Source organism: Pteropus vampyrus, unplaced genomic scaffold (assembly GCF_000151845.1).
Source record: "Pteropus vampyrus isolate Shadow unplaced genomic scaffold, Pvam_2.0 Scaffold444, whole genome shotgun sequence".
NCBI lineage: Eukaryota > Metazoa > Chordata > Mammalia > Chiroptera > Pteropodidae > Pteropus > Pteropus vampyrus.
Window position 1 is genome coordinate 1,285,339 of NW_011889225.1, and position 13,722 is coordinate 1,299,060.

Sequence of the window (13,722 nt, forward strand, 5' to 3'; positions counted from 1 at the left end):
GGGATGGGCCTAGTATTTTTATCCACCTCATTTGGTTGGTCTGAGTGTCATATTTCTTCATACAGAGAATATCACATGAACATATTAAGACTCGTACAAATGTGTTTAGCCAATCTCACTAATAAACGAGAGTGTTAAACAGCAAAACCATCAGCTGCTGCCTCTGGGGAGGATATTTAATAGTGGTAGGGTGAATTATAAGAGACTCCATGTTTTTGCTATAAGTAAAGCTTCTAGCAAAAAACAAATAGAAAAATACAAAAAAAGTACAAAACAAAACAAGTACAATAAATACAAAAAAATGAATAAATCTTCGACACCAATAACAAAAAACAAGTACAATAAAGACTGTTCCATTGCTTTAGTTTAGTAGAGAACACAGAGGCAATCAACTAGAAGACAAAAAAGTGCTCAGAACAGATAAATGAGCAAATCACAAAACAACTGCAAATAGAGACATTTGTCATTCCTAGTTAAGAATTAGAAAGGTGGCAAGTTCTTTTAGACACTTAGTTTTATTTTAAATTCGTGAAGTAAGAAAAAGTATGAATTTATTGACAAATACAGCCAAAGATAACATGGCATTGTATTAGGTTTAGGAATCAAATACATTGGGGGAAAACAAAACAAAAGTTGACGTCAGAACCCATGATAAGAAGTTATCTAAAGTTGATAATAGAGAGGAAAAAATTTTTTCCAAGGGGAAAAAATAAATGATTATTTCAGTGCCGATCCATACTGGTCATAGTAGAAGATGGTGTTGGGTTGGAATTGGGGGTATCAGTATAAACTCATGCTTAATATCTACATATTTGCCTATATCTAAATTATTTATCTTTATTTGTAAATATAGACACATATTTCCTGCACGTACATATATCTCTATCTCTGTTTTAGTTTCTAAATATTATTTACCAATAACAGAACCAGGGTTTCCTGGAAAAAGGGTTAATTTGAGAGCTGTGCCAGGGAAAGAAAAGAAATGAGCCTAGAACATCTAGGAAGTAGATGAAAGTAAGGAAGTGCCCAAACAGTGATGGGGACATAGCAAAAGGATACAGGAACCAGTTTTAACAGGCTTCTACTGTGAACGTATCAGAAGGATCTATGAACCAGCTTGAAGGTATTCTATTGGAAAATTTGAATATGAACATAAATAATAAAGGCAATAGATTATAACTCATTGAATAAAATAAAATCTCATGTGTTCATACTGAAATAAATGAATAAATATTGAGAGAGAAATGGAAGCTCTTACAGTAGAATGCCCACTAATAAATATAACATGAATAATGGGATCAGAAAATCATTAATAGATCTAAAACTGATGAGGATGAAATATGATGAGAAATATGAAATATGAAAAATATGATGAAAACTGATGAGGATGAAATATGATGAGAAACAATATTTATATATTCTCAAAGTACCTCCATAAAAATCACTTATTAATTACAAAGGGAAAGTAATAGCTATACTGAAAAAACTGGCAGATATACTTTAACCATGTGATCAAAGCTAACATCCTCAATATTGGAACAAACTGGCATTATTTATCTCAAGATATCCATTAAAGAGGATATAATATAACTTCAGTGGTATTCCTGTCCAAAATGTGTAACCGAAATCTAATTATAAAGAAACACCAGACAAACTCATACTGAGGGATATTTTACAAAACAACTAATGTATAATCAAAAAATGTTGAGATCAAGAAATACCAAAAAATAACTTGAGTAACTTTTTCTGATCAAAATTAACTAAAGATATATGATAACTAAATGCAATGTATGGTGCTGGATTGGATCCTGGGCCACTTAAACAAAAAAGCTAAAGGACATTATTAGGACAACTGACACAATCTGAATACAGACCATGGATTAGATAATAATATTGAACCGATGTTAAATTCTCAAACTTAAATGATTGTTCTAGTATACAATAGAATATCTTGCTTTTAGGAAATACATATAGAAATATTTAGTAATATTTAAAGGACCACATATCTCCAACTTATTCAAGTGGTTCAGAGGTTGGGGGTGGTGGGAATACATAGAGTTAGCCACTTATATCCATGAGTTCTGCATCTGAGGATTCAACTGTGGATCAAAAATATTAAAAAAAAAAATGTTACATCGTTGCTAACATGCGCTATGTACTTAGGCCTACAATGTACTATATACTATGTACTATGTACCATGTAGTTAAGCTTACAATAAATAGATGATTTACCTAAAATGTTTTACTTTAGATCAATTTGTAGACAATAATAAACTTTATTAATTTAATATATGGTAATTTTGAGTATAAAGACAAATTCTTGTCATGTATGTCATATTATTTAACATGTAATATACATTCCTTATTTTTTATTAATGCTGTGAGAAAAAGTGTGACCTGTTAAAAATAAATTCAAAGATAATATGTTGTATTTGGCTTTAAAGAGTAACATATTAAAATGTAGATTGGTGTTTATTGTATGTGTTAAGATATTTAAATAAGAAAAAGGTTATGTCATAATGTTTGAAATTTTTATAATCTTTACAATTTTTTTAAAAGTTTCTAAAAAAATCAATAAACTCAGTTTTATAATGCTTGAGTATTCTTTAGAATTGAGGAAATGGGAGAATGGGTTTTAAGCCATTATTTACAGATATTTCTTTGAGTACGAAAAAACTAGGTAAAATTCTCTATTCTATTATTCCTTTTCAAAAATTGGTTTTGGAGCAATAGAATCATAAAATGAGGTATTAAGTAGAAATTTTGACTAGATCAATGAAACTTACTGATCAGACAAAGGTAATCTTGAAGAAAATTTAAATATTTTTAAACTCCCCAATAGGTTATATTTTAATATCAATGCTCTTTTATGCTTCCTGTCTTTATCCAATAGCCAATTAGAGGTATAAGTAAAAGAACATATGACTACAAATAAAGATAATTTAAAATTGTCTAATGATCCAAACCACCATGTTGACCAATAGTATGCAGCTGTGTGGTAAGCTGAAGAGCTAAGTTATGTGCACAGTCATCTGATTAACACTAATCTCTGAGCATCTTGCTTAATACTTATTCAGAACTCTGAATTGTTTTCTTTATATAATTTAAATAATTATTTTATTATTAATCCCAAACTAGAAATTGGAATCAATACCATTATGGCCTGTAACCAAATGCAACCAATTGGGAATTTCTGAGCAGTGACTGTAGGTGCCTTCCGGTTGTAACATTCAGGCTATTTTGCTAAATGAACACCCAAATAATCAAGGAGAAGGGAGAGAAAGAGGAGACTGACAAATGTTCTTAGTGAAAACAAAATAATTAGAGAAATAAGAAAAAAAGATAGAAATAGTTAAGAACACAGCATTCACGTGGTTTAGAAATGTGCTACATTCTTATCACATTTTTAAAGACTCAATTCCAATGATGCTTGTTCTTTTTCTCTATAATTTTTAATTTAAAAACGATTAATGATCCTTGTTGAAAACAGCTCAGAAATTTCTAAAAGAAAACCAAAATAAAATCAACCACTTTTAAGACTCTGGTTTCATTCCTTCAGTATTTTATCTTAGTGAATACAACAGTGAGCACACACACACACTCGCACCCCACATAGGCAGAACAACAGCTTAGGGTAGTGATTAATAGTCCCTAGGGCCAGACTGCCTGAGTCTGAATCTTGGCTTTGACACTTAAAGCTGTGTGACCTTGCACAAGTTACTTGACATCTCTGTGCTTCAATTCTTGCACCATTAAAATTGGGATACTATTATTTATGTCATAGAGTTTTATAAGAATTAAATAGATTGGCATCCATAAAGCTTCTAGAACAGTGGTTGGAATATAGAAAATAGTATAATATTTATATTTTTATTATCTCCAATTATATTTACAGTTTTACAAAAAATGGTATCATATTGTACATATTTTATTAGAATTTGTTTTTTTTTTTTAAGTTCTAATATAAGAGCCCTTTAGGAAAATCTGTTACTTCACACTTTTCTGGTATGTTGGCATCTTTGGAGCATCCAATGAATAAATAGAAATAAAAATAAGCTTCCCCCATCCATACTAACTGTGAATCAATTGAAAAATAAGACAGAGAAGTATGACACGTGGAGTCTAAAATATCACTTTTAGCACTAAGCAAGCCGACATAAGGGAATGTGGCTTATTTCTGTTGGCCATCAGGCTTCCTTATAGTTAATATCCAGACTTCCCAATATCATCACTGGATCCTGTCAGCCTTCTCTGACTGGAGTGAGTGAGGATAAGGAGAGAGGAAAGGCATGTTAGGCTAGTGGAATTCCATCTATGTAGAAGAAAATAATAAGAATGAAGAACAATGATAGCATTATCCTCTCTTTTCTCCTTCCACCATGAAAAGTTTTTACTTCTGACTTTAATGTAACGTTTTTAATCTGGTTATTGAAGCATTCTCACAAAACACTTGGTGATAACTAACACTATGTATCTTGGATCTTTTGGACATTTTCCCTATACCCTACTTAAATAAGAAAACTGGATAAATTTTGCTATGTGAAGATTTGGTGACTGTGGCTGCATTTACCTGATGCAAAAGTAGTTGGTTAATGTATTTGAGTCAGTTAAAATTTAGTTGGTTTCATGATAAAATCTCATGTCTTATTTGGTATCACCTAGAGTTTGCAGTGTTTACATATGTAATGTCAAGTGTTGGTGAATTGTGCAACTAGTTAAATATCATAAATCCTCTGTTGCTGAGAATAAAAAGAGCATTAAGGATTGAAGGTATATTACCCAATAATATAAATAACTACCCTTCACTGGATGTTGATTTTGTGCTAGTATCATAGTACTAAATATGTTATCTTATTCAACTCTACTGCAACTGATTATGGTTGTGTTAGTCATTTGTTTTTCTGGCTTCACATGCCCCTCCCACCGCTGCCCGATTCTTTATCCTGAGGAACTGACTTCGGAAGTAAAATTTCAGGCCCCCTTGCCTCTGATTTCCTTTTAGATTGTTAGTGGGAGATTTGGGTGAGAATGGGGCTGAAGAATAGGGAAGAGCTAGGGCATTTCTTCCCCTCCACCTTTAAGGGTTGCCTCTGGCAGTGGCTGTGTACTCCAAGGGCTCAAGCTCCTGTAGCTCAGCCCCTTTCTCTTTCTGAGGAGTGGGAGTGATTTCTCACTGGTATAAATCTCTGAGATGTCCATCATCTGTTTATTGGGGCTTTTTAATTCTTCTAATACCTTTATAACTAGTTTCCCATTTAAATTCCTCTATTGAACTACCTGTCATGGGTTCTATTTTCCTCTTTGTCTATTTTCTTATCTGATATAAAGGTAAAGACTATCTTCATTGTACGGATAGATAAGTGACTTGTACAAAATTGTACACCTGGTTTAAAAAAGGCTTTCAAACCAGTGTCCCTCCTTTCAAAGCCCAAGTACTTAAACTATGATGTGGTATTCAAATGATATTCCAAATGAATATCCAAATAAACAGTTTTCATTGATCACCTCTTGCTATTACCTAGCTCAAATTGTCTGCACTGTGGCACTAAGTAGCTATTATTATCATTTAATTGTCTATCTCTCCCTATAGCATGTGAGACCCCTTGGGAGTAAGCACGTATGTTATTCATCGTTGTATCCTTAGCATCAACTACTGTGCTTGGAATATAGTAGAGCCTTAATAAATATTTGTGGAATGAATGAATAATAATCACTGCCATTTAAGGAGTGACTTTTATTTCAGCAGCCATGCTAAGGGTCTGTCTTGTGTAAATTTTATAATTCAGTCTTTATACCAATCTTGCAAGATAGGCATAAATATTCCAATGCCTTAGAAAAGTTAAAAAAAAAAAAAAGGCTCAAAGAGTTCAAGCAACTCACAACTAAACTAGGACTAAACCCGAGCTGACTAGGCTTCGAGGTCTGACATTTTGACTATATCTATTAATGTGAATTAACAAATAAATGGGGAAAAAGTCTAAATATTTTATTACATTTTGGCACTTTATAAGCTGATTAAAAACCTCTTTCTCTGTGAGAAAAAAAACAGTTCAGTATTTACTTGTCATAATTAAATGAAGGAACATGTTTTTTGTATCCAAAACTATATGTGTACAGGGAAAAGGAAGAGAAGAACTGGGATAATAATTTTTAAGAAATGAAATGGTTTGAATTGCTAGTGTGGAAAACATTGGCTACTCTCATAATCATCTAATCAAACTCTAGCATTCCTTGGCATGGGATGTAACACTGAGGATATTCACAACTAGTTCACCTAAAGATTTGGGAAGTCAACTTTCAGGTTGGCTTTTCCATGTCTCGTTCTATTACCAGAGTTAGTATGTTATCCAAAGTAACAGGATAGATATTTTTATTGCTGAATTGCTGATCATAGTATTTGCTTGTGTTTCTGTGCATTTCATTCTTTGCTTTGCCTGGTGAAATCATATGTATGGTTCTATGGTTCAGTAAAGTTTCTCTTCTAGTTTTGCCTAAAGTGATGGAGTCTTGATACCTCCCCTGAACATAGGAAATAAAATATTATCTATATATGCAAGGCTTATTTGCAGAATCCAATATCTTATTCTTTGATTTCTAATGGAAATGAATCAACAGAAGTAAAATAATTTGGTAGGCACTATACAAAGAGTCATTGTTGGTTCTACATGTGCTTCATTGGCACATAGTTACTTGGTTTGGTATTGGTTGAATTATTTCAGCTGGATTTCATTCCAAGAGGCCATTCTTTTCTAGGAGCCATTTGAAACTTCTGGTAATAGACGATTTTCATAGATTGCTGATGGTATGACTCTCTCTCCTTTTTTTTTTCCCAGAGAAAGGATGTTCTCCTAAGTCTTCTTCATGTATGTACTACTAGTTTTGCATGATAAAATAAAATTTTTATTTTGTTAATTTAATAGTATAATGTAAAATTAAATGTATGTATTTTCCCAGGTGATCTATAGCAATAAAAAACTATATCTATATACTTAACACTGGGGAAAGAGCACAAACAAGGGGGTTGTTTTGTAAAAAAACTGTATTCTTTTGTGATTGAGACGTGTCATTAAGGCTGACAACTAAGAAGTGTCAAAAACCTGAGCGTTGCTATTCAGTGGGTATAGAGTTCTAGAGTCCTGCTATCCAAAAATGTACATATAGTTAACAATTCCGTAATGCACTTTTGCTACAATTAAAAACAAAACAAAACAAAACAAAAAACCCAGAGTTGTGTTCAGTAGTCATGGAAGAAACTCTACTACATTTTTGTGAGAATGTACGCTACTCTCCTTTAAATACTGAGGAGTTAGAGAAATAAAATGATTCTCTTCTTAATAAAACTTCAGCAAGTCATTTTCATTAGCAGTGATGATTGATGAGGATTTATACTGTGACGCTGTGATTCCAGGGACAGAAGTCACTGTGTAAACAACACTGTGCTAACAACAGGGGACTGTTTACATGGCTGGCACTTGTCAGGGACTGCCGGCCGCAAGGAGCAAAGAAACAATGTGTGCCTTCCTTGATTTGGGGCAAAAATGTTCAAAGTGACATTAACTATTGGATTTTGTAAATTTTATTTAAAAACATAATAGATTTTCTTCAGTCAGTACTTTATTTTCCTCCATTAAAATTTAAGGAATGTGTCTGAAAAGCTAAAATGTTTTCACTGTATAAACTGGCAAATTAGGAAATGTTTAGTGTTAACTGAATCACATTTAATTCATTCCAAGTGCTCAGTTTCAAACACTACTTCTTAACTCAGAAGAGACAATTATTTACAAAACTTCTCTCAAGATAATAAACACAGTTTGAAATAAATCTTTGAGACATGGTTATATAATATGCTCAGCATAGTTACATAGTATCATAATGCATAGAAGAAATGACAGAATTCCCCCATGTGGTGATTTTCTGAGTCACTCCTCTACCTTCTATGTCCCCTGGCCAGATAGGAAAAATAAGCATTTAGAAAACTTTTAGCCACTAAAAAGAGTGAAGACAACTTCAGCATGGAAGAGGAATAAGTTTTCTCTCTTTTATTGTTTGATTGGGTGACTATATTGAGCTCAGATATTGGCAAGGAGGGATAGAAAAAAAAAGAAAGGGGAGCGGGATTAGGTTCTAAATCATGAGAAGGGAGACATGAAGGCAGTTGAGAGGTTTATAATAAAAGCAAATGTATTACAGATGAGGACCAAAAAATAACAGTTCCCATTCTTTTGAAAAATCACCCCATTCTATTGGTTTTTCTAAAACTAGTGCACTTGCATTATAGTTCAGATGATTTAGCATTTTATGTGATGGCTGCAGCATGAATTCGTCCATACGGCCATTTAGAATTGCCAAAGGTGTCTTTAACGATTTTCATCCATGACCTATAATTTTCACCTCTTACATACCGATCAATTTGTATTTGATCGTACACTGTTTAATTCTCTTTCAATGTGTTTTAGTTAAAAGTTTTAATAAAAATTTCCAAGTAAAAATATAGATTCCTTGGGATCTGAGTTCAAGTACTTTTCAGAGAGCCTTACCCTTCTCTTACTAGTTTATATTGTCTATAGGAGAGCTTGTCTGTCTTGTTCATTTCTGAAACCTGTGCTTAGCAAAATGACGGGCACCTAGTGTCCTTTCAGTATACAGTTGTAACCACGAGAGAATGAGTAAAGAGAGCAAAGCTCATACATTTTTCAGTGACTATTGCCTTAATGTATGTAGAGGACTGGGATCCAGCAAACTTACAGAGGTAAAGCAGTCGGGTTTTTAAAAGTTAGTGCATTCAAGATCTCTTCTTAAATGGATATTGTTCAGAAGATTTTAATAAATTAACACTGGAGATACCGTTAATATATCATTCGTACAACTTGAAGTAGATTTACTAGAATAAATATTGTCACAGTGAAACACTTTGGTTTTGGTACAAAATATTGCCCTGGTTTCAAGATACTAAATAGACAAAAGGGGTTAGTAGAATTTAATAGTTTAGGTAATCTTTTTTACATATAAAACTGTGCACCTACATTATATGTGTATATATCCACACACACACACACACACACACACACACACACACACACACACACACATATCTGTATTTATTACCTGTGTAGACATACAGATCTGTACTTATGTGACTGGTCTTTTCCTAAACCTCACATCTTAACTTGCAACTAACTGTAGGATTCCTTTCCAGATCACAGAATTATTTGTTATTTTTACTTAGGTTATTTTCATAATTAAAATTCCATGTCTCCCCAGGTTTCTGTGAATCGGCAGTGCCCCAGCAAGTGTTTCCTTTCTTGAAACTCCAGGGAAGTCTTGGAACACAAAGAACTTCAAGAGGAAGCCTAGCCAAACAGAGATTTTTGAACTTTGGTAGGCTTGCTGAAGACTTTTAGCACAAACACATATCAAAGTGTGTGTGTTTTAAAAGCATCATTTTCATGTAAGTCCAAGAAGTTTACTTTGGTTCTATTTATTTTGGCTAAAGAAATGAAAAATTTTATTTTAACCACGTGGTTTTTATTTTACAAAAGGACGTTAAGAAAGAATTCCTTTAATCTCACTAAAGAGTAGACAAAGTTATTTGATGTAACTTTTTCGATAAAAAATTAACAGCTAAATCTTCTTTAATGTCATTATTTTCTAGATCTGAATCAAAAGCTTCCCAGGTATTTTTGTAATACAATGGATTCTGATTATGTTATTCAGATTCAGTATTTTCTTCAAAAGAATGACGACTTATGATTTTGTCAGTAATTTAATAGATTTTTTGTTTTAAAAATGATAGAACTAAGAAATATCAAGATTTAAATCATAAATACTTTAGAATACTCAGAAGAGCAACATGGGAGAAACTGAGAAAATTGAAACCCATAGAACGAGATGTATTTCCAAGTTTAAGGTATGAAAATATTTTATGTGTGTGTGGATATATGTGTATGTACTGTGTTTTTTAAAACTTAGACCTTATAAAGTTGCTCATATGTTCATGAAGCGATCTAATATTAATGTCCTACTACCTGAGATATTGATCCTTTCTTGCTTTAATGAAGTTGGTTTTATAACTGAGAATGTGTTCAAATAGGTTATTAATTCAGAAAATTTAATCAGAAATGGTTCTGAGGGACTTAAATGCTTCAATGACAAGATCTTAAATTTTTTCATGTACATGTTATGTTACAGCAGGACTTATTTTCCTGGATCAAAGGCCAATTTAATGTTTACTCCAGAGGCTTCTAGGCCAGAGGAGTGTAGAGATCTCTTCCAGAAAATGGTTCCTTAGACAGAAATGCTTCGTTGATTTGTACTCAGTAATTACTTTACAATAACTCATTAAAAAAAAAATTTACTTCAAGCTTTGGCACATGTTAATTATTCTCTATAAGAAAAAAAATGCCCATTTTGTTAGCCATTTCTGGTATTCTTGACTATTTAAGAGCAAATTCTTTTTGCATAGCTTCAAAGCCATTTTGGCTTCAAACAAAATTTGTTATTTTAAACCAAAGGATCTTTATCTTTATTCTATAGCTAGTGCCTGCAAGTGGTTTCCAAACTAAGACACTGCCACCAATTTTCTCCCTATCTAAAATTTATTTCTTTGTACATGTGTGGGGAAAATCTACTCATGTACATGAAAGTAGAGAATTGTAGTATAGATCTAGAAAACTACTTTTGCCTGAAGTGCCATGTTAATTGTATTTTTTAAATTTCCCCTTAAATTTTCCCTCAATTCTTATGTTCTTCTCCTAATATTGAATGGCTAAAAATATTTAGCCTAGGCATCACTTCTGAGTTCAACGGCTTACTTGCTGTGACACCATAGGCAAGTTGCTTAACCTCTTTGTGCTTCAGTTTTCTCATTTGAAAAGGGTAGTAAAATATTCCTATCTCATAGGATTGTTCCCTTTTTACGTGCTTAGAATAATGGCTGGAATATTGTAAACATTTAGTAAATATTAGCTATTATTATTGATAGCATTTGTGTATAAAAGTCAAGTCAGGTGTTATTTATAAACAGTGATCTTTAATTTTTGATTACTTTGGAGTTTGGCAAGATTAAACATTGATCTGAATGTCAAGGCAAAATATTGTAAGCACAAGTTTATCAGGGAAAAGTGAGAGGCAATTACTCAATAATCAGATTTTTAGACATTTACTCTGAACTTAGAAATGTGCTCAGTGAGTAAAATTCTTTAGAAAGCATCAAAAGACTGCACTCAATACATTTACTTCAAATTTTGGAGCGTTATTGTTAAAAGCTAGTAGGCTTTTATAGATATAGAAGTTATTTTGCATGAATAGAAAGAGCCTAGCAGATAGGAGGAGATACACGTATGCATGAGCCAGAACGGCCACTGATTGCTTTCACTTCATGAATAGAACCCAATAGCTTCGGCCCCAATCAGGTGTTTTAGGAAAAGAACACTGGGATTGTGGTTCTCTAGTTTCCTTTCTTAAAATGTTAAATAAATAAATTATTCTCTCAAATACAATTTATACTTTATTTGGTAGACCTTGCTTATAAATATGAAACCTGAATCATAAAATCACTTGAAAACTGTTTACTCTCAATAATGTGCTCTGCGAAAATTTATAGTGTGAAGAGCGACAGAGTTTATACAAATGATATTTACTCTAAAGGATAAATAACTAGAGATATAGCCATACTATTTCATCAGCCGTATAACAATTTGACTAATATTGAGTTTGATGTTTTAATTTCACAGGTCTTTTTCACATAAAATTCTATTCAGATTTCCCTAAATGAATTAGTACAGCTAACTCTAGGCTTAGGTATATTTAATCCTATTTCATTTCATCTTACATTCAGTTTACTTTCAGCTCTGGCCAGTTTTTCAAGACGTTTTTGAATTCTTATTTTGTCATTAATCCTATACATTTGTATTGAGTGTCTACTACTTATCAAGCATTTACTACATACCAAAGATACAAGGTGAATAGTATATGGTTCCTATACTTGAACTGCTCACAGTATAGTGGAGGAGGACATTGTAGGCATCTAAATACATAAATAAACTGCACTGTGATAAGGGCTGCAATAGAGACAGGCACAGTAGGGTGGGAAGATAAGAAGTGAGTGAGTGGTCAAGGCTACCGAGAGAGCAGAGAGACAAGTGATGATAAGAGTTAAATTTTAAAATTTGAGTACAGATTTATATAAGATGCACAAAGGGGAAAAAAAAAAGCATTACCAGTGGAAGACCATCCTGTGAAAAATGCTAAGATGTGAAATGGCACAGTGAATTAAAGGAACTAAAAGAACATGATGTTTAGGGGCAAGCAGCCGGAGATGATACTGAGCTATAGATGAGGCATTGTTTGCCATCTAAAAAAGGTAGGATTTTTCTTTATGAGAGGTGACTAAAGAGTTTTAAGAGGTGAAATCACATGTTAACTTATTAAAGAGAACAAAGCTCATACATTGTTCAGTGACTATTGCCTTAATGTATGTAGAACTGGGATTCAGCAAACTTACAGAGCTAAAGTAGTTAGGTTTTTATAAGTTAGTGCATTCGGGATCCCTTGGTAATCATTAATTCTGACAGATATTTACTAAGTTCAAAATTGGTGGTGGCAGGTGGAAGGGAGGTAGAAGGGAGATTAGAGGTGGACAAGACTAGAGGAGACTAAAACATGATTGCAATTGTCCAACTAAACTGTGTATACATTTAAGAGATTTCAGCATATGAGTGACAGTTAAAGTCATGGGAATAAGTGAGATTTTCTAGAGAGAGCATATAAAGCAAAAAGAGTACAGGGTATAAGACAAAAGCCTGAAGGAGTTAGCCAAAGAAGATATGACTGAATAAGATCTAGCTGGTAAGAGGAGAAATAAATATGCATAGGAGGAGAGAATTTCAGAAATAAAAGAGAGATTAATGGTGTCGAATGACCCAGAGAATCAAATAAGCTGATGACTAAGAAGTATCTATGGAATTTGGAAATCAGGAAGTTCTTTATGACCTTTTATGGAGTAGCTTCAGGAGAAGCCAAACTAAAGCATAAATGATAGGTTAAATAGTCTAGGCAAAGAATCTAGACTGTTCTTCCAAACATCTTGATGGTAGCTATTTTAGCTATTTTAGCTACCATCAAGGGTGAGAGACTGTACACACACACACACACACACACACACACAAATATATTGAATATATTTATAAGATAGTAGAGACAGAGGCAGTAAATAGTGTGAGGCTGAAAATAGAGAAAGAAGGCAATAATTGATGAATCAGGATCTCAGAAATGGGAAGAATGAATTCAAGGGCATGGGTGGAAGTATTTTATTATATAAGAGGACGAGTACCTATTCTTCTAAGATGGGAAGGAAATTAAAGGGGCAGGGATAGAGGTAAGTTTGAAGGTGAAGTTGCCGAGATCATTAGCTGGTCATAAAGAGCAGATGGCTGGGTTGGAGACTTAGAAAATGATGTAAATAATATTGAAAGGAATGTACAAGTTGCAACATTAATTGTGGGATTGGTTCAAGATTGGGAATGTGGAAGGTGGTAGGCTAAGGATTTTAGGGATTTGAGTGTGCTGGATGGATTTGAGTGGACTGAATGGTCTCCCGGGATGGAAGTGTCACCAGGAACTATCTTTAAATAGGACCAAGAAAAAAACCCCTATGGCGTAGGTTTGGAGACCACCACCATTAGGATTGACCTAAATTTATTTATCTCAAATTTGTTGATTTTG

The 13,722-nt window shown here is 33.1% G+C and overlaps 1 protein-coding gene across 1 annotated transcript in view; it reads left to right on the top strand.

Annotated features, from left to right (window-relative positions):
- SLCO1A2 (solute carrier organic anion transporter family member 1A2) overlaps positions 1–13,722 on the top strand; it is a 76,261-nt gene that overhangs the window by 30,746 nt on the left and 31,793 nt on the right. Inside the window, exons 2-3 of the mRNA XM_023524089.1 lie at positions 9,262–9,448; positions 9,794–9,907. Of these exons, the coding sequence (XP_023379857.1) occupies positions 9,851–9,907 (57 nt within the window). The 5' untranslated portion in view covers positions 9,262–9,448; positions 9,794–9,850. The remainder of the gene's footprint in view (positions 1–9,261; positions 9,449–9,793; positions 9,908–13,722) is intronic.